The sequence below is a fragment of the Salmo salar genome, chromosome 25 (assembly GCF_965601325.2).
Source record: "Salmo salar chromosome 25, fSalSal1, whole genome shotgun sequence".
In the NCBI taxonomy this organism is placed as follows: Eukaryota; Metazoa; Chordata; class Actinopteri; order Salmoniformes; family Salmonidae; genus Salmo; species Salmo salar.
Window position 1 is genome coordinate 51,828,238 of NC_138315.1, and position 21,606 is coordinate 51,849,843.

The window sequence follows — 21,606 nt, forward strand, 5'->3', positions numbered from 1 at the left end:
TGCAATGTTGTAATTGCAAAACCTCAAACAGGAGTGACTCCTAACCTCAAACAGGAGTGACTCCTAACCTCAAACAGGAGTGACTCCTAACCTCAAACAGGAGTGACTCCTAAACTCAAACAGGAGTGATTCCTAACCTTTCCTCCTATTTTACTTCAGTCAGAATGTATAGTATTTATTAATTTACTGTATGTCATTTTACATCTTTATAGGAAGAAATTATACACATTAAATATTCTGTTTATTATCTGAAATGACTGCTCAAGCTCCTATTTTAAGTAGATCTATTGCAAAATATTAGAATTTCCTTTATATGTATTTTGCAGTGACGTAGGGCTAACAGGCTAATCTAAGAATGGTCCTAGTGTTACAAATTGAAATGCACGTCCACTCTCTTCATCACCATCAGCGCCAGTCCACCACTCTCATGTCTTGTTTAACCTCCAGATGACACAGAAAATTATTTTAACACACAAGAGGAATCTACACTGCATTGTAAACACTGTGCAGGAGACAGGACAATTTATGACCACGGCTTTCAAATATGAATTACAGAGGCAGGTTTACTGATAAGTCAAATAATTAAGTTAATGAACGGGAATGTCACAGTTGTGTGGAGAGACGGAACAAGGCGCATCCTGTTCTGAGTTCCACATCTTTATTACTAAGTGAAACTACAAAAACAAACAAACAACTAACCGTAACATCAGCAGTGCTACATGCACTAACTGAAAACAAGAACCCACAAAACACAGTGGGGAAACGGCTGCCTAAATATGATCCCCAATCAGAGACAACGATAAACAGCTGCCTCAGATTGGGAACCATACCAGGCCAACATAGAAATACAAAACATAGAACACCCCCTAGTCACGCCCTGACCTACTATACCATAGAGAACCAAGGGCTCTCTATGGTCAAAAACGAAATCTCCTGACAGTGATGTCAGCAAACCCATTTAATTAGTGGAAAAGTAAATTAGGATTATCTCAGACTAAATGGAACTTTACTAGGAGCAGTGTAAGAGGCAGTGATTAAATATGATTAAAGAAAAGGGCTGTTGTATTTAACCACGACTACACCACAAGGTCTCCATCACATAAGTAGAATGAGATTATTTATTGTCATGTATACGCCATCTACCGGCGCTCTAGGTCACCAGGCCGCTCATCTATACGCACTCCTGTCACCATCTTTACGCACACCAGCGCATCATCAGACTCACCTGGACTTCATCACCTTGTTGATTACCTTCCCTATATCTGTCACTCCCTTTGTTTCCTTCCGCAGGCGTTATTGTTTCTGTTCTGTTGTTTCATGTCTGTACGCTGCTCGTGGTTCTTTTTTTTATTTTTTTTTATCGTTTATTTATTAAATTATTCACTCCCTGTACCTGCTTCCCGACTCTCAGCGTAGTTACACGTTAAATGTCCGTGGTGGACACTCTCCAATAACATGTTTATTTTGTGATTGAATGCTTTTTTTTCTTCTTCTTTCGTCACATATTGAGGAAATTAATTGTACAATTATTATGTTTTTTTCCCACCCTCATACTTAAGGGAAATTCACAGGCACATATTTTTCATATGCAGCTATAGTCTGTCTGTATGAAGACTTGTACTAGAAATGATTTATGATCCCCCAACAGAAAGTCTGCAGAATATTACTAACGCATTTCGCAAACGAATGACAAATGTCCCTCTGAGATGCCCTCGTTTCTATGGAGATAAATTCTATCCTGCTATAGAAACTGGAGTACCCTTAGCCCGACATAAATAGTGAATTAAATGTTTATTGTATCGTAATATATTTTGAATGAGGTATGGCTATGTTATATTTAAGATTATACAACAAAAAAAAGCTAAATGGCTGTCAGTTCTCGTCCAAAATGTAGTCAGTGGTGCAACTCTTACTCGCTAGCTAACGTTGTCTACCTAGCTAGCTAGCTATAGCACGTCTAACCTCATAGCCACTAGATTTTATTTGCTGCTATTCGTCTGACAAACTTGTGGGGAAAATATACTAATAGTAATAGGATTAGTATTGTAATAGTATTGGCTAGAGTGTTTGCAAACAAAACGATAGGTTTTACAACACGCCTTTTTCAATTGGTTGGTTTTGTAACGTCAGTCAGGTAATCACTCCTGCTTATTCCCCCTCATGCCTACTTGCCTAGTCATATCACTTAAGTTAATAGGAACTGGAAGGCGTCATCAATCCAAAGGCTGTTTTCTTTTCGTGATGTTAATAAGGGGGAAAGATAACCTTATTTTATTTTTTTGTACAGTGATTTCAAATAGGCTGACGTGGCAGATGACATCACATATGAATTGGTTACGGAATTTATAGTGAACACATATATACTGATTGTACAAAACATTAGGAACACCTGCTCTTTCCATGACATAGACTGACCAGGTGAATCCAGGTGAAAGCTATGATCCCTTGTTGATGTCACTTGTTCAATCCACTTCAATCAGTGTAGATGAAGGGGAGGAGACATGGTTAAAGAAGGATTTTTAAGCCTTGAGACAATTGAGACATGGATTGTGTATGTGTGCCATTCAGAGGGTGAATGGGGAAGACAAAATATTTCAGTGCCTTTGAACTGGGTATGGTAGTAGGTGCCAGGCGCACCGGTTTGAGTGTGTCAAGAACAGCAACGTTGCTGGGTTTTTCATACAGTTTCCAGTGTGTATCAAGAATGGTCCACCACCCAAAGGTCATCCAGCCAACTTGACACAACTGTGGGAAGCAATGAAGTCAACGTGATACATTATAATACGCTTTCGACACCTCGTAGTCCGTACCCTGACGGATTGAGGATGTTCTGAGGGCAAAAAGGAGAAGGGGGGGGGGGGGGTTCCAAATGTTAGAAATGCCTTCCGAATGTTTGGTATTCTCAGAGTACCAACGTTATTACACATGACATGATTGATCATAACTGAAAGTAGCTGTCGCTAGATTCTCTGTTTTCTGTTGACTCACTGTGGTAGAGATGAAAAAGGTAGGAAGGCATATTTATTAAGCTATTGTTGCAATTAGTTGCTTTTAATAACAAATATATATATATATACGTTTTAATTAATTGATAGCCAGTGAGTCAAGACTTACAGCTGGAAACTCTGTCGCTAGTCGGCTCTTGCTGACAATGCTTTGAATAAAAGCTATTCAAACAGCACCCACTGGTGGCACCATGCATAGGGTAGGGACGTGAGTTTGTGTCCTTGCCCATCGTTACAGTCGGCAGTGTTTAGCAGGCTTGCTTGTCCTTAGTCCATTTATCTCAGCGGCATTGTCTTGTTGGCCCCATTGTGAAGGCATCAACCCACAGGTCACTATTATTCTGTCGAGAGTTTTAGCCTCTTGCCAACAGATCTCCATTTTACTGAATGTCTGCAGTTATCCTCAGTCCATGTGGATCCATTTTAAATACACATGGCAGCGAGCAGCAGCACCAAAAAAAAACATTTCTCTGTGTCCCCCAGGGCCCAAGCCCTACAGTGGTCAGGGGAGCTCTCCCAGGGCCCAGGCCCTACAGCGGTCAGGGGAGCTCTCCCAGGGCCCAGGCCCTACAGTGGTCAGGGGAGCTCTCCCAGGGCCCAGGCCCTACAGTGGTCAGGGGAGCTCTCCCAGGGCCCAGGCCCTACAGTGGTCAGGGGAGCTCTCCCAGGGCCCAAGCCCTACAGCGTTCAGGGGAGCTCTCCCAGGGCCCAGGCCCTACAGTGGTCAGGGGAGCTCTCCCAGGGCCCAGGCCCTACAGTGGTCAGGGGAGCTCTCCCAGGGCCCAGGCCCTACAGTGGTCAGGGGAGCTCTCCCAGGGCCCAAGCCCTACAGCGTTCAGGGGAGCTCTCCCAGGGCCCAGGCCCTACAGTGGTCAGGGGAGCTCTCCCAGGGCCCAGGCCCTACAGTGGTCAGGGGAGCTCTCCCAGGGCCCAGGCCCTACAGTGGTCAGGGGAGCTCTCCCAGGGCCCATGCCCTACAGTGGTCAGGGGAGCTCTCCCAGGGCCCATGCCCTACAGTGGTCAGGGGAGCTCCAGAGGAATATATCCTCCCAGAGTAGCTGTTTCCTGGGGGTGGAGACCTGGGGAAAGCTGAAGTGGAAGGACTGGGAGCTGGGACGGGGAGTTCACTAAGACCCTGCTGCTAAACAAAAACATCATAGTAAAGTACAGAAACTACGCTTCCGGTGTGTCATCTATACAGCAGGTACTGTATCTCTCCAGGGCAGTGTCTACAATGACACCCTATTCCCTGTATAGTGCACTACTTTCAGCCATAGCCATGTATAACGCTCATGTGTGCTATACAGTACAGGGTGCCATTTTTGCGAGGCAGTTATAAGCTGAATGAATGAACGGCCTGGTGTTTAGTAACATTTAGTTTCTTTATCTTTCTCACGTCTCCTGTGTCAAAGTTGTTCACCACCCTGTTTCCTCACATCGTCTCTCTCTCTCTCTTCCCCCACTGATAGGGTAATTACTCAAACCTGAAGTCGGAGCTATTTGGAATATCACCGTTTATACATTCCACGTAGATGAAATATCTATCCAAGGACAGCTCTGTGTTGTACAGTACGGGTGTACTGAACAGTGTGAGTTCCAGAACAGCGTACAGTTCCACAGTAAAGATGGGTTGTTACAGGTGTCTCTGAGGGCGACCATACCTCGCCATGCTCTGGACGTACCCGAGTCTGTCCTCCTGCCCCCCGGGTGCTGTTCTCCACCAATCACAGACCGCCTTCATGTTTCGCAACACTAGGCAATCTACGCTCTCTATTACATCAGCAGTGGTTGAAGATAGATTGGTTAATAGGGGTTAAACTGTCACGCCCCCTGATTTGTTTCACCTGTCCTTGTGCTCGTCTCCACCCCCACTCCAGGTGTCATCTTCCCCATTATCCCCTGTGTATTTATACCTGTGTTCTCTGTTTGTCTGTTGCCAGTTTGTCAAGTCAACCAGCTTTTTTTTGTTCTCAGCTCCTGCTTTTCCCAGTCTCTCTTTTTCTCACCCTCCTGGCTTTGACCCTTGCCTGTCCTGACTCTGAGCCCTCCTGCCTGACCACTCTGCCTGACCCTGAGCCTGCCTGCCGTCCAGTACCGTTGCCCCACCTGTGGTTTACTGACCCCTGCCTGCCTTGACCGGTCTATTGCCCCTGTTAGAATATTAACCTTTGTTAATTCTGCATCTGGGTCTTACCTTCATACCTGATAATACGAACTGGCCATGACTGACCCAGCAGACCCGGACCAGCTGCGCAACGCCATCTCCTCCCAAGGAGCCTCCATTGGTAGGCACGAGGAATTGCTTCGTGGGCTTATGGAGGGGGTCCAAACGTTGGCTGAGTGCCACGACCGGGTGTTGGACATGCTGCTGGAGCAATTCCGTGGGTTGTCTTTGGGGAGCAGCCTGCAACGGTGGTAACCCCACCGCCCCTCAGTAACTCGGCGGTTAGCAGCGCCGCCCCACCGGCCACTCCACCTTCCCGGGAGCCCCATTTACCTCCCCCGAAACGCTTTAATGGAGAGCTGAGGACCTGTCGGGCATTTTTAGCTCAGTGTGCCCTCATTTACGAGCTTCAGTCCTCCTCCTTCCCTTCGGTTTTCTCCAAGATAGCATACCTCATCACGCTGATGTCTGGGAAGGCTCTCACCTGGGCTACCGTCGTATGGGAACAACAGCCGGCCATGTGCCTGAGTCTGGAGGGGTCGTGGGAGAGGTGAGGAAGGTTTTTGATGCCCCTTCTCCGTGAGAGAAGCTGCCCGGAAGCTAATCCAGCTCCGGCAGGACGCCTGCAGAGTGGCTGACTATGCGGTGGATTTCCACCCGTTAGCAGCGGAGAGTGAGTGAAACCAGGAAGCACTGTTCAACATGTTCCTGCACAGCGTCTCAGAGGAGGTTAAGGATGAGCTTGCTGCTCTAGAGTTACCCACGGATCTTGACTCCCTCATCGCTTTGACCATCCGCATCGATGGGCGATTGCGGGAACGGCGGATAGAGAGTAAATTCAATTTTGCTCGCATGTCCAGGGATTCCACCTTACCTCAGAGTCATCCCGGAAGTCCCCGATGGTCCCGTTGCTGAAAGCAAACTCGAGAGTTGCCGAAGACATCTGCAACGTTCTGGCGCTTTCTTTGATCTGTGGATTTTTTCACCCCCCACTTGTTGAATTACCGTGAGACGCCTAAGACAGCGATACAGGGAGACAGGGCGGACAGCTGATCGTCCTCGCAGTGGCAGACCACGTGTAACAACACCTGCACAGGATCGGTACATCCGAACATCACACCTGCGGGACAGGTACAGGATGGCAACAGCAACTGCCCGAGTTACACCAGGAACGCACAATCCCTCCATCAGTGCTCAGACTGTCCGCAATAGGCTGAGAGAGGCTGGACTGAGGCAGGTCCTCACCAGACATCACCGGCAACTACATCGCCTGTGGGCACAAACCCGCCGTCGCTGGACCAGACAGGACTGGCAAAAAGTACTCTTCACTGACGAGTCACCGTTTTGTCTCACCAGGGGTGATGGTCGGATTCGCGTTTATCAACGAAGGAATGAGCGTTACACCGAGGCCTGTGCTCTGGAGCGGGATCAATTTGGAGGTGGAGGGTCCGTCATGGTCTGGGGCGGTGTGTCACAGCATCATCGGACTGAGCTTGTTGTCATTGCAGGCAGTCTCAACGCTGTGCGTTACAGGGAAGACATCCTCCTCCCTCATGTGGTACCCTTCCTGCAGGCTTACTCTGACATGACCCTCCAGCATGACAATGCCACCAGCCATACTGCTCATTCTGTGCGGGATTTCCTGCAAGACAGGAATGTCAGTGTTCTGCCATGACCAGCGAAGAGCCCAGATCTCAATCCCATTGAGCACGTCTGGGACCTGTTGGATCGGAGGGTGAGGGATAGGGCCATTCCCCCCAGAAATGTCCGGGAACTTGCAGGTGCCTTGGTGGAAGAGTGGGGTAACATCTCAAAGCAAGAACTGGCAAATCTGGTGCAGTCCATGAGGAGGAGATGCACTGCAGTACTTAATGCAGCTGGTGGCCACACCAGATACTGACTGTTACTTTTGATTTTGACCCCCCCCCCTTTGTTCAGGGACACATTATTCAATTTCTGTTAGTCACATGTCTGTGGAACTTGTTCAGTTTATGTCTCAGTTGTTGAATCTTCTTATGTTCATACAATATTTACACATGTTAAGTTTGCTGGAAATAAACGCAGTTGACAGTGAGAGGACATTTATTTTTTTGCTGAGTTTATATCATGCCTGCTTTAAGTCTGGTTTTGGGGTGGGGCTCTGTTAGAGCAAAGGGGGGGTTTGGGTGGGTTTGATTTGATTTGGTAGGGGATCCATGTGTGTTCTGCCCTCTACCTGTTCTGTGTTAACTGTATAATCATATAAAAATGCCAAAGAAAAAAAACCTACTAAATAAATATTTTAAAAAAGGCCCTGAGACTCAGAGTGGTCCTTCTAGCCGGACACACTCATCTCCCATATTCTCACCAGCCTCTCCACTATTCACCATGGAGTTGGTGTATGGCTGCATCTACTGTCACTGTAGGAGCCTCCTGGACGAACCTCACTTCAACCACTCTCTGGTGAACGGTGTGGCTGAAGCCGTGCCCTACTTCACCCAGCTGACACAGACTCCTTACACCCATACCCCGTCCAGACCTCTACTACATCCTGATGGTGCTGCCACACCCTAACCTGGGCACAGGGAGGTCCCTCCACCTTGCCCCCTTACTCCCCACCTCCTCCTGGGGGTGCAGTCTATAAAGTGCTGGGCTAACAGAGGTAACAGAGAAACAGCCACAGTCCATAGACCCAGAAGCTAAAAAAAAAATGAAGAGAAAGCATCAATCAGCTCAGTGTTTAGGAGAGGTCATTGGTAATGGTTAGAGGTCATCATATCTTGCGGGTATTTAAAACATCTATATATTTTTTTTTATTTGCACCAAATTAAACAAGTAATAGACAACAACACAGATAAAACCTTTTTCTTTTAAACGGTGTGCAGGTTTGGTTGGAAGCCCAAGGGCTTATATGAAAACCACAACACAAAAAACTATGTACAATACATAAGTACAAAAATAAAATAAAACGGTTTGTTAAAACAGATAACAAATCCTACTAATTATAAATGTATAAATTCATTGATCATTAATCACAAAAAAAAATGATGCTAATGTTAATATTTGTGCATCTGTAACTTTCTCACTTTTATCAATATTCACATTAAAAAAAATGTGTTACTGTCCCAATACTTTTGGAGTTCACTGTACATCTAGTGTAATATGTGTTGCACATGATCCCTGACAAATATACTGTAACTGCCAGCAAACAGCTATCCAGTCATCCATCCAGCTGGTAAGCCAGATATCCAGCTATCCAGTCATACATCCAGCTGGTAAGCCAGATATCCAGCTATCCAGTCATACATCCAGCTGGTAAGCCAGATATCCAGCTATCCAGTCATCCATCCGGCTGGTAAGCCAGATATCCAGCTATCCAGTCATCCATCCAGCTGGTAAGCCAGATATCCAGCTATCCAGTCATCCATCCGGCTGGTAAGCCAGATATCCAGCTATCCAGTCATCCATCCAGCTGGTAAGCCAGATATCCAGCTATCCAGTCATCCATCCAGCTGGTAAGCCAGATATCCAGCTATCCAGTCATACATCCAGCTGGTAAGCCAGATATCCAGCCATCAAGTCATCCAGCCAGCCATTCAATCAGCCAGCCAATGCCACAGCAAACAGCAAGCAAGACAGCCACTACACCTGCCCCAGCAGACAGCCATTCAATCAGCCAGGTAGCCAGCCACTGCCCCAGCAGAGAGTCCTTCAATAGGCCAGGCAGCCAGCCACTGCCCCAGCAGACAGCCATTCAATCAGCCAGCCAGGCAGCCAGCCACTAGCCCTGCCCCAGCACAGTGGCTAGGTCTTCCTTGAAAAACTAAAAAATGTAATCCAGCCACTGCCTGGGACCTACAGGTCAGCTCATAGTTCATCATAGCTCTGTAATGTGCTGGACAGCACTCTCCTATTTCCTGTCTACTGAGGTGCTGGAGAGCAGCCTCCATTTCCTGTCTTCTGTCTACTGAGGTGCTGGAAAGCAGACTACATTTCCTATTTCCTGTCTACTGAGATGCTGGAGATCAGCCTCCTATTTCCTGTCTCTTGTCTACTGAGGTGCTGGACAGCAGCCTCCTATTTCCTGTTTCCTGTCTACTGAGGTGCTGGACAGCTATCTCTATTGGTTCCACTGCATCAGACAAACTCAAATCGGGCACAGCTGAAGTTTTTGAGAGAAAACAAATTGTAACTGTTGATTGAGTACTAAGCAAGGTCCCATTGTGAAATCCTTTCTATTGTGCACAGGTCCTTTAATCATAATCAATAATGAATAGGATTTCCAACAGCGTAAAGGTTTTGTGACCCTGACGTGAAGATTTTGTGACCCTGGCGTGAAGGTTTTGTGACCCTGGCGTGAAGGTTTTGTGATCCTGAGGTGAAGGCTTTGTGACCCTGGCGTGAAGATTTTGTGACCCTGGCGTGAAGGTTTTGTGACCCTGGCGTGAAGGCTTTGTGATCCTGGCGTGAAGGTTTTGTGACCCTGGCGTGAAGGTTTTGTGATCCTGAGGTGAAGGCTTTGTGACCCTGGCGTGAAGATTTTGTGACCCTGGCGTGAAGACTTTGTGACCCTGAGGTCTTGCTGCCCTACTGCCTGGGTTGTCTACTCGTGCATGTGGACAAATGGCGCCCTCTACTGGTCAGATAATGCTTCTGCATCGCTTGCTGTTTGGGGGTTTCAGGCTGGGTTTCTGTATAGCACTTTGTGACATCGGCTGATATAAAAAGGGCTTCATAAATACATGTTATTGATATACCAGCAGCTGTGACACGAACGTCTATTCAGGTGACATTGATAGACATCGAGAGAATCAATTTAGTTAATCAATTAAAATGTTTAGTTCTTGTTAAAGAAACGCTGTATCTGAAGTATCTTTTCAGATTGATACAACGGTTAAATATTACAGACAATTTTACAGTGTTTGTTGTTGTTGCCATAACAATACTGAAACTATGAAACACATACAACAACTTGTATAGAAAATTTGTTTTTAGGCACATTAGACGTTCTGAGTATAAAATGTGAGGTCAGTTAGAATCAGTTAAAGTGTCTAAGTAAAGGGACGTCTGTGATCTTCACATTCCTTCTAGTGCCGGCAGGAGGAGTGCAAAACATTCGCTCTCATTCTATCTTTTTTTTTCCTTTCTCTCATTCACACATCTCTCTTTGGGTATTTCTCCTTCGCCAGTCTGATGAAATCCTCTGCACTATCCAGAGACACCAAGCGATCCTGGTAGAGGAAGAGAGAAGAGCAGGAGAAGAGGAGAGAGGAGAGGAGAGGAGAGGAGAGGAGAGGAGAGGAGAGGAGAGGAGAGGAGAGGAGAGGAGAGGAGAGGAGAGGAGAGGAAAGGAAAGGAGAGGAGGGAGGAGAAAGGAGAGAGGAGAGAAGAGAGGAGAGGAGAGAGGAGAGAGAAGGGAGGAGAGAAGAGAAGAGAAGAGGAGAGGAGAGGAGAGGAGAGGAGAGGAGAGGAGAGGAGAGGAGAGGAGAGGAGAGGAGAGGGAGAAGGAGAAGGAGAAGTAAGGAGAGGTGGAGAAGAGGAGGAGAAGAGGAAGGAGAGGAGAGGAGAGGAGTGGAGGAGAAAAGAGAGGAAAGGAGAGAAGAGGAGGGAGGAGAGGAGAGGAGGGAGGAGAGGGGTAGAAGAGAGGAGAAGAGAGGAGAGGAGTGGAGGAGAAGAGAGGAGAGGAGAGGAAAGAAGGAGAAGTAAGGAGGGAGGAGAGGTGGAGAAGAGAGGAGAGGAGGAGAAGAGAGGAGAGGAGAGGAAGGAGAAGAGAGGAGAGGAGAGGAGAGGAGGGAGGAAAAGGGAGGAGAAGGGAGGAGAAGGGAGAAGAAGGGAGGAGAAGAGAGGAAAGAAGGAGAAGTAAGGAGGGAGGAGAGGTGGAGGAGAGAAAACAACAAGTAGATATTAGTAGCTTGAACATTTCTCCCCTTCATTATAGGTGCGTGCGTGCGTGCGTGCGTGCGTGCGTGCGTGCGTGTGTGTGTGTGTGTGTGCGTGCGTGCGTGCGTGTGTGTGTGTGTGTGCGTGCGTGCGTGCGTGTAGCAGTAGGGCAGCAGTACCATAACAAAGAGGTATCTGTCTGTGTTAGCCACTCCTCGTGGGAACAAACTAGAGTGGTCCAGTGTGGTCTGTAACAGCTGTCTGGCTCTGTTCATGTTATCGGATTCACTCAGAGTTGTCTGTAACAGCTGTCTGTTCACCGTCAGGAGAGAGTCAACCTCACGCTGGTAGCCTATAGGGGACACAAGCACCAGTACAAACAACCAGGCTACATAGAATCAACAATTACAATGTTCAAGTCAATAATACTTCAAGTAAAAATATTGGGTTCAGGTGTTGGAAAAGCATATGAACTGCGGAAAGGACACAGTACACAACAACTCTTCAGAATGTTAATATACATCTGTGTCAAATGGAGAGTGATTTTTGAACAGTGCACTGTTGTTGTGTTTTGTTGTGAATGAAATGAAGAAATATTACAAGAACAGTGCCTTTCCCTCACTTTACCTTTTCCCACATCTTTGTTGTGTTGGATTCACATGGATTTAATTGTCAAAATGTTTTTTTTTTGTCAACAATCTACACAAAGTACTCTGTAATGTCAAAGCGGAAGAAAATTATAACATTTAAAAAAAATATATATATATATATATGTGTGAAAAATTAAACACTAATAAATGTATATCTTGATTAGATAAGTATTCAACCCCTTGAGTCAATACATGTTAGAATCACCTTTGGCAGTGATTACAGCTGTGAGTCTTTCTGGGTAAGTCTCTAAGAGCGATTACAGCTGTGAGTCTTTCTGGGTAAGTCTCTGAGAGTGATTACAGCTGTGAGGCTTTCTGGGTAAGTCTCTGACAGTGATTACAGCTGTGAGTCTTTCTGGGTAAGTCTCTAAGAGTGATTACAGCTGTGAGTCTTTCTGGGTAAGTCTCTAAGAGTGATTACAGCTGTGAGGCTTTCTGGGTAAGTCTCTAAGAGTGATTACAGCTGTGAGGCTTTCTGGGTAAGTCTCTGAGAGTGATTACAGCTGTGAGTCTTTCTGGGTAAGTCTCTAAGATCTTTCCACACTTGAATTGTGCAACATTTGCCCATTATTCTTTTATAAATTCTTCAAGCTCTGTCAAATTGGTCGTTGATCATTGCTAGACAACCATTTTCAGGTCTTGCCATAGATTTTAAAGTAGATTTAAGTCCGAACTGTAACTCGGTCATTCAGGAACATTCACTGTTTTCTTGGTAAGGAACTCCAGTGTAGATTTGGCATTGTGTTTTAGTTTATTGTTCTCATGAAAGGTAAATTAATCTCCCTGTGTCTGGTGGAAAGCAGACTGAAGCAGATTTTCCTCTAGGATTTTTCCTGTGCTTAGCCCCATTCTGTTTATTTTTTATCCTGAAAAACTCCCCAGTCCTTAACGATTACAAGCAGACCCATAACATGATGCAGCCACCAATATGCTTGAGAAAATATGGAGTGGTACTCCATATGTTGTATTGGATTTGCCCCAAACATAACACTTTGTATTCAGGACAAAAAGTGAATTGCTTTGGCACATTCTTTGCAGGATTACTTTAGTGCCTTGTTGCAAACAGGATGCATGTTTTGGAATATTTGTATTCTGTACAGGTTTCCTCCTTTTCACTCTGTCATTTAGGTTATTATTGTGGAGTAACTACAATGTTGTTGATCCATCCTCAGTTCTCTCCTATCACAGCCATTCAACTCTGTAACTGTTTTAATGTCACCATTGGCCTCATGGTGAAATCCCTGAGCGGTTTCCTTCCTCTCCGGCAACTGAGTTAGGAAGGACACCTGTATCTGTGTAGGGATTGGGTGTATTGATACACCATCCAAAGTGTAATTAATAACTTCACCATGCTCAAAGAGATATTCAATGTCTGCTTTTCATTTTATTCTACCAATATGTGCCCTTCTTTGCATTGGAAAACCTCCCTGGTCTTTGTGGTTGAATCTGTGTTTGAAACTCACTGCTCGACTGAAGGACCTTACAGATAATTGTATGTGTGGGGTGCAGAGGTGGGGTAGTCATTCAAACATCATGTTAAATACTAATATTTCACACAGAGTGAATCCATGCAACTTATTAAGTGACGTGTAAAGCACATTTTTACTACTAAACATATTTAGGTTCGCCATAACAAGGGCTTGAATACTTATTGACTCAAGACATTTCAGTTTTACATTTTTAATTCATTTGTAAAGTAAATTCTAAAAACATAATTCCACTTTGACATTATGGGGTATTGCGTGTAGGCCAGTGACCAACAATCTCAATTTCATCCATTTTAAATTCAGGAACATCTACAGGATCGGTGGGTCCCCCACGGGATGGTTGAGCTAACGTGGGCTAATGTGATTAGCATGAGGTTGTAAGTAACAAGAACATTTCCCAGGACATAGACATATCTGATGTTGGAAGAAAGCTTAAATTATTGTTAATCTAACTGCACTGTCCATTTTACAGTAGCTATTACAGTGAGGGAATATCATGCTATTGTTTGAGGAGAGTGCACAGTTATTAATAAACCAATTATGCACATTTGGGCAGTCTCGATACAACATTTTGAACAGAAATGCAATGGCTCATTGGATCAGTCTAAAACGTTGCACATACACTGCTGCCATCTAGTGGCCAAAATCTAAATTGCACCTGGGCTGGAATAACACATTATAGCCTTTCTCTTGCATTTCAAAGATGATGGTACAAAAAAAATACAAAACAACAGTTGGTTTTTTCTTTGTATTATCTTTTACCAGATCTAATGTGTTATATTCTACTACATTAATTTCACATTTCCACAAACGTCAAAGTGTTTCCTTTCAAATGGTATCAATAATATGCGTATCCTTGCTTCAGGGCCTGAGCTACAGGAAGTTAGATTTGGGTATGACATTTTAGGCGAAAAGAAAAAAAGGGTCCGATCTTTAAGAGGTTTTTTTTAACACAACAAAATGTGGAAAAAAAATCAATATACTTTCTGAAGGACGTGTACATAGAGAGCAGCAGAAAGGAAAAGGTTAAGGAATAAAAGGTTGAGATATGAAGAGAGGAGATTATCTCTACAAACTTTATCTGACCTAGCTGTGTTAGAATCTGAAGAGAGGAGATTATCTCTACAAACTTGATCTGACCTAGCTGTGTTAGAATCTGAAGAGAGGAGATTATCTCTACAAACTTGATCTGACCTAGCTGTGTTAGAATCTGAAGAGAGGAGATTATCTCTACAAACTTGATCTGACCTAGCTGTGTTAGAATCTGAAGAGAGGAGATTATCTCTACAAACTTGATCTGACCTAGCTGTGTTAGAATCTGAAGAGAGGAGATTATCTCTACAAACTTTATCTGACCTAGCTGTGTTAGAATCTTCTTCCATCGGCTGCTGATCTCTCGTTTGGTGTACCTCAGACTATGGATGTCGTAGTTGAGCTTCTCCCACTCCTGATAAACAACACACACACACACACACACACACACACACACACACACACACACACACACACACACACACACACACACACACACACACACACACACACACAATTAAACACAGAAAAAGCTCAGATAGCACACATGCATCTCACCGACGTCGAGAGGGCGGCTATGAGTGTGGGAGGACAAAATGCAGGTGCTCCACCGTCACGTGGCCGCTCAGCATCGCCGTCACGTGGCCGCTCAGCATCGCCCTCACATGGCCGCTCAGCATCGCCGTCACGTGGCCGCTCAGCATCACAGAATCGGCCGTAGATCGTGTAGACTTTGAAATTGTGTGTCACAATGCTTGAATATGTCTGCCTTCTCTCAAACATTTTCCAGTCATGGTTGGGCAATCATTTTTATCCGAGATATGTATATAAGCCTTATAGGCTTAAATAAATGAATAAAAGCACATTTTCTGTTTACAGTACTTGTCCCAGGCATTATTTTCACCACATGGCCAAGTTAAGTGATCTAAATACATTTTTTGAGGCATTTAAAAAACCCATGAAACTGATGGGACATAAACATAAACATTTTATTATTGCCAGTATAATTTAGCTTATAATCATTCTTATATTTTCCATTGAAATTCGATGTTTACACTCATTTTGGTAAAGGTAATTCAAATCGTGTAGTGAAACAGTATTTGCTGTTGGATCTGACCTCAAATCGAAAGGTTTTTTAAAAAATCTTATATCGTCTGTATAGCAGCTAGCTAGCATGTAGCTTTGACATGCACCGTCCAAACAGCGACTGAAGGGCGAATGCGATCTAACGTCGACGTCTTGGGAGACATCTTGCCTGTGTGTAAATGCTCTCTGTACTACACGTGTGATGTATGCACCGGGCCGACGTCGACGAGGTGTCGGTGAGCTATCTGGGGCAGAGCTAAAGTTGTAGTTAAACTGCTGGCTGATATATCTCAGTCCCAAGGCATCGCTAACACAATGAGTCACGGTGCTGTGCTGTTATTCTCAACATAGTGCCTGTTGTGTCCACCAAATCAGCAACAATGCTGACCTGACCCCCGCTATTTAATATGTCGATTATCTTTTCACTTCAAGAATCTGTGCACTGATAGTTTCTAGAGATCACATGTCATGAGGAGATTGTTCATTGGCCTTATTTGTGTGGCTTTTTACACAGCAAGAAAAATACAGAAATATATCAATATATCACACAAGAAAAGAAAGTTAAAAACAACAGACGGGAATAATAAATGTACAAAAATAGACAAACAGATGCATAAAGACGTCAAACAAACACACAGACAAAACAACAATAAATAATAAAATATCAATAAAAATATCATTAATCAGTATACAGATCATAGACGCACAACAAGCCTCAGACTCAGGGCCGGCCCGCTCGTTAGGCAGACTGACGAGGGCGGCATTTTCTGAGCTAAAAATGACCAAGTCTCTAACGACACACAAAACCTCATTATTCGACCTCCAAAACGAATGACACTTCTCTCAACCAATGACATGTGGACTTTTTAATGGGAGCGCTGTATGCCACCCGGTGATAAGCAGTGTCCATTTTGTTAAAGGCAGGGACACAAAATATTTAAGATGGACCCCCTTCTAGTCCTTGGCATTCATAAAATTCCATTGCGGGCGACATGGTAAGCTACACCCCAGTATGCACGGACCGACGCCGACGTCTTCTGGACGTCTTTTTTTTTGGACCTGTCTAGATCGGCTGTCTTTTTTTGGGTGTTTTACAAACGGTGGGCCTACCAAATAGATGGGCATTCCTAAAAATGGCATTTCAGGCGACACTGTAGGTTACAAACCCAGTAAGCACGGACCGACGCAATATGCCTTCTGGACGTCTTTCTTTGGTCTTGATTTCCACGTCCACGGATGTTGGTTTTGGACCGGTTTGGCCTAATCTGAACCAATCATACACGTCTATGTTTGGTTAAGATTTGGTCTGGTCTGGACCAGCCTTGATTTGACCCAAACATAGACGTGAGTTGGCAAGACAGCAGAAAGAGATCTGAGACGCGGTTAGGGCATTACTGAGACTAACTCAACTTGGTAAGGTGGTCCCCTTTCTAGGCCTTGGTAAGACGGTCCCCTTTCTAGGCCTTGGTAAGATGGTCCCCTTTCTAGGCCTTGGTAAGGTGGTCCCCTTTCTAGGCCTTGGTAAGACGGTCCCCTTTCTAGGCCTTGGTAAGACGGTCCCCTTTCTAGGCCTTGGTAAGACGGTCCCCTTTCTAGGCCTTGGTAAGACGGTCCCCTTTCTAGGCCTTGGTAAGGTGGTCCCCTTTCTAGGCCTTGGTAAGGTGGTCCCCCTTCTAGGCCTTGGTAAGACGGTCCCCTTTCTAGGCCTTGGTAAGACGGTCCCCTTTCTAGGCCTTGGTAAGGTGGTCCCCCTTCTAGGCCTTGGTAAGACGGTCCCCTTTCTAGGCCTTGGTAAGGTGGTCCCCTTTCTAGGCCTTTGTAAGATGGTCCCCTTTCTAGGCCTTGGTAAGGTGGTCCCCTTTCTAGGCCTTGGTAAACTCCAATATTGTGCCCTACATGTAGCCTCCATGAGTGTCATAAATACCCTATATGAAAGAACTCTGTGTTCGACATCTCTGATTGAATGATTTAATTGAGGTGAGTCAGTGTAAACACGATGCTGCCCTGAGAGTGAAAAATGTCCCCAGCCTGGACTCTGTAGGACTCTAATCCCCAACCTGGACTCTGTAGGATTCTAATCCCCAGCCTGGACTCTGTAGGATTCTAATCCCCAGCCTGGACTCTGTAGAATTATAATCCCCAGCCTGGACGCCGTAGGATTCTAATCCCCAGCCTGGACGCCGTAGGATTCTAATCCCCAGCCTGGACTGTAGGATTATAATCCCCAGCCTGGACTCCGTAGAATTATAATCCCCAGCCTGGACTCTGTAGAATTATAATCCCCAGCCTGGACTCTGTAGGATTCTAATCCCCAGCCTGGACTCTGTAGGATTCTAATCCCCAGCCTGGACTCTGTAGGATTCTAATCCCCAGCCTGGACTCTGTAGGATTCTAATCCCCAGCCTGGACTCTGTAGGATTCTAATCCCCAGCCTGGACTCTGTAGAATTATAATCCCCAGCCTGGACTCTGTAGAATTATAATCCTCAGCCTGGACTCTGTAGGATTCTAATCCCCAGCCTGGACTCTGTAGAGTTATAATCCCCAGCCTGGACTCCGTAGGATTCTAATCCCCAGCCTGGACTCTGTAGAGTTATAATCCCCAGCCTGGACTCCGTAGGATTCTAATCCCCAGCCTGGACTCTGTAGGATTATAATCCCCAGCCTGGACTCTGTAGGATTCTAATCCCCAGCCTGGACTCTGTAGGATTCTAATCCCCAGCCTGGACTCTGTAGGATTCTAATCCCCAGCCTGGACTCCGTAGGATTCTAATCCCCAAATGGACATCCAAATGTAGGGGAGGCAACACAGATACAGATCAGAGGCAGTAGGGATGACCGGGGATGTTCTCTGTTTAGTGAGTCCTCCAGATCAGAGGCAGTAGGGATGACCGGGGATGTTCTCTGTTTAGTGAGTCCTCCAGATCAGAGGCAGTAGGGATTACCGGAGATGTTCTCTGTTTAGTGAGTCCTCCAGATCAGAGGCAGTAGGGATGACCAGGGATGTTCTCTGTTTAGTGAGTCCTCCAGATCAGAGGCAGTAGGGATGACCGGGGATGTTCTCTGTTTAGTGAGTCCTCCAGATCAGAGGCAGTAGGGATGACCAGGGATGTTCTCTGTTTAGTGAGTCCTCCAGATCAGAGGCAGTAGGGATGACCGGGGATGTTCTCTGTTTAGTGAGTCCTCCAGATCAGAGGCAGTAGGGATGACCAAGGATGTTCTGTATAAGTGTGTGAAATGGACCATTTTCCTGTGCATTGTTACGAGTCGTGTAGTTTTGGGTGTCAGGGAAAATGTATGGAGTAAAAAGTACATTATTTTCTTTAGGAAAGAGGTGAAGTAAAAGTAAAAGTTGTCCAAAAATATAAATAGTGAAGTAAAGTACAGATACCCGCCAAAAATACTACTGAAGTAGTACTTTCAAGTATTTTTACTTAAGTACTTTACACCACTGCTTGTTGTCCAGTAACCTACAGAACAGCTTTGAATTAATCTAGTACACCTTCAGTGTACCTCAGTGGACAGGTTGTACCCTAACCAAGCTCTGTACCATGTAGAATCTGTTCCCCAGTTTAGGGCAGACTGTTTCTCTCTCACCTCTGTGTACGTGTCTGCCTCGTTCCTCATCGTGATAAAAGCTTGGAGCTCTCCGTCCGACTCTGCATCGCCCATGGAGGTCCTGGGGCTTCTCCAGGGGACCCACTCCTGCTCCTCTGTCCTCCAAGACGGGCCCTCCTGACCCAGGCTTGGGTCACAGTGGCTGGACATACTGGCTCTGGAGGTCTGAGTCCTGGAGGAGTCCTGAGTCCTAATGCTCTGCATTTTGGAAGTCTCATATCTGGAGGACCAGAGAGATACATTTAAGTTGATGTTGAGGTAGTTTCTCTCTTGTCACAGACTTGGTTCTGGGTTCCCTGAATCACAGCCATGCCAATGCTGCCATGCCAATGCTGTGATTCAGTAAGGAATAGCCTAAACACATGCTGACTGAGAGATTCTCCTAAACATAGCATACATATCAGATTACAGAGGCTTCACAGACGCTGCTTGTCTAATATCTTTGGCAGTGTGTCAAGATTTACATTTACATTTTACATTTTAGTCATTTAGCAGACGCTCTTATCCAGAGCGACTTACAGTAGTGAATGCATACATTTCACACATTTTTTTTTTTTTTTTGTACTGGCCCCCCGTGGGAATCGAACCCACAACCCTGGCGTTGCACACACCATGCTCTACCAACTGAGCCACAGGGAAGACATAGACTATGTTAATATATATTTTCCCATTCAGAAAAATCTCTAGGTCCTGAATGAAATGGGCTATCATGTTGTTTTAATAAAGCCTACCGTAAAAAATATTTTATATATTTTTTTTTTAAAACATGCAAAGACGAAATGTATCATTAAAACAATAATATTCTTACCGTAAAATAGCGTTCTTCTCATCGAGATTGGAATAACTCCGCCAGCAACAACTATTCAACGCTCCCATCAGACCCAAAGAACTGTGAATCATCCAGCACATCTGATTATCCGAAGAATATCTTTACAATTTCCTCAGTTTTTTTTTTTTTTTTGTATTTTTTTATTTTTTTTTACCATAAAATAAATATTTTAATAAGATGTAACTGTAAACAGTGAAGTTCCCAACATTGCGAGACGACGGTCCCAGACACAATTCTGTAAACTTGTGCGTCTTGTTTTTCATGGTCCATTGGGGGGTGGGGTGGGGGCGGAGTGGGGGCGGGGCGCTGAGCACGTGAGTTCCATTCAGGAAGCGTGACTAACCCGGCGTGACAGTGGGTTCTGGAACCCATGAATGAAACATTTATTCAGCCGCTGTTGGAGAATGCTATTAGCTCTGTTGAGTCCTCTCTCTCTCTCTCATGCATTTACTCCTATGTATCTGTGCTCTGAGAGCATCTGTGTAGACATACAGCTAAGGGGGTGGGGCGGCAATCTGGGGACTAGAATTGGACGGAAGGATGTTAGCTCTGTAAGCTAAAGTTTGTACACCAGATATGTGATAACTATGATTCCATTACTGGGCATTACAGGTTAGCTAATATAAAACGCAGCCGTAGATTATTCAACTAATCTGGACTGGTGTCGTCCTCAGTCTATGGACTGACCTACGAGGGCTGGAACAAAAACCTGGGCTGGTGTCCTCCTCGGTCTATGGACTGACTTACGAGGGCTGGAACAAAAACCTGGACTGGTGTCCTCCTCAGTCTATGGACTGACCTACGAGGGCTGGAACAAAAACCTGGACTGGCGTCCTCCTCAGTCTATGGACTGACCTACGAGGGCTGGAACAAAAACCTGGACTGGTGTCTATGGACTGACCTACGAGGGCTGGAACAAAAACCTGGACTGGTGTAGTCCTCAGTCTATGGACTGACCTACGAGGGCTGGAACAAAAACCTGGACTGGTGTCTATGGACTGACCTACGAGGGCTGGAACAAAAACCTGGACTGGTGTAGTCCTCAGTCTATGGACTGACCTACGAGGGCTGGAACAAAAACCTGGACTGGTGTCCTCCTCGGTCTATGGACTGACCTATGAGGGCTGGAACAAAAACCTGGACTGGTGTCTTCCTCAGTCTATGGACTGACCTACGAGGCCTCGAACAAAAACCTGGACTGGTGTCCTCCTCGGTCTATGGACTGACTTACGAGGGCTGAAACAAAAACCTGGACTGGTGTCTTCCTCAGTCTATGGACTGACCTACGAGGGCTGGAACATCACTTTTCACAAGGTAGACTGCACCACTGTATTTACAGTGCATGTAAGATTTGAAGTTACATTTACATTTTAGTCATTTAGCAGACACTCTTATCCAGAGCGACTTACAGTAGTGAATGCATACATTTCATACATTTTTTTCTCCGTACTGGTCCACCGTGAGAATCGAACCAACAACCCTGGCGTTGCAAACACCATGCACTACCAACTGAGCCACAGAGATTACATGTCCTTCACAACACAGACGTCACGTTATCGTTCTCCTAGCGATTCATTTGACTTCTGCCATGACAACTACTGTGGCACTGGGGCTGTCTCTCAGATGGAGGTGCAGGAATTGACAGAGATTGTAGGGAGCAGGAAAGATGAGATCCTCAAGTGCTTCGAAAGTGGTAGGCCTGATCACCGACAACGACGAGACAGCCTATAGGGAGGAGGTCAGAGACCTGGCCGTGTGGTGCCAGGACAACAACCTATCCCTCAACGTGATCAAGAATAAGGAGATGATTGTGGACTACAGGAAAAGGAGGACCGAGCACGCCCCCATTCTCATCGACGGGGCTGCAGTGGAGCAGG

At 45.5% G+C, this 21,606-nt stretch overlaps 1 protein-coding gene across 1 annotated transcript; it reads right to left on the reverse strand.

The window, feature by feature from the left end:
- Positions 1-9,963: 9,963 nt before the first annotated feature.
- Positions 9,964-19,948, reverse strand: LOC106586925 (melanoregulin). Its single transcript, XM_014174674.3, has 5 exons — positions 19,709-19,948; positions 18,880-19,120; positions 14,522-14,612; positions 11,208-11,380; positions 9,964-10,379 (listed from the first exon to the last, which is right to left on the reverse strand). Exons 1-5 carry the CDS (start codon positions 19,807-19,809, stop codon positions 10,302-10,304), a joined length of 684 nt encoding a protein of 227 aa, XP_014030149.3. The 5' UTR covers positions 19,810-19,948; the 3' UTR covers positions 9,964-10,301.
- Between the last annotated feature and the right edge of the window lie 1,658 nt (positions 19,949-21,606).

What these genes read in the sequence shown, in the direction of transcription:
- LOC106586925 (XM_014174674.3), bottom strand. Translation starts at nt 19,809, where the DNA reads ATGTGCTGGATGATTCACAGTTCTTTGGGTCTGATGGGAGCGTTGAAT. An exon ending in GAGAAGAACGCTATTTTACG is followed by an intron (nt 19,121 to 19,708) that starts GTAAGAATATTA and finishes CTGGTCCTCCAG; the next exon opens with ATATGAGACTTCCAAAATGC. An exon ending in ACAGATACCTCTTTGTTATG is followed by an intron (nt 10,380 to 11,207) that starts GTACTGCTGCCC and finishes TTCCTCTACCAG; the next exon opens with GATCGCTTGGTGTCTCTGGA.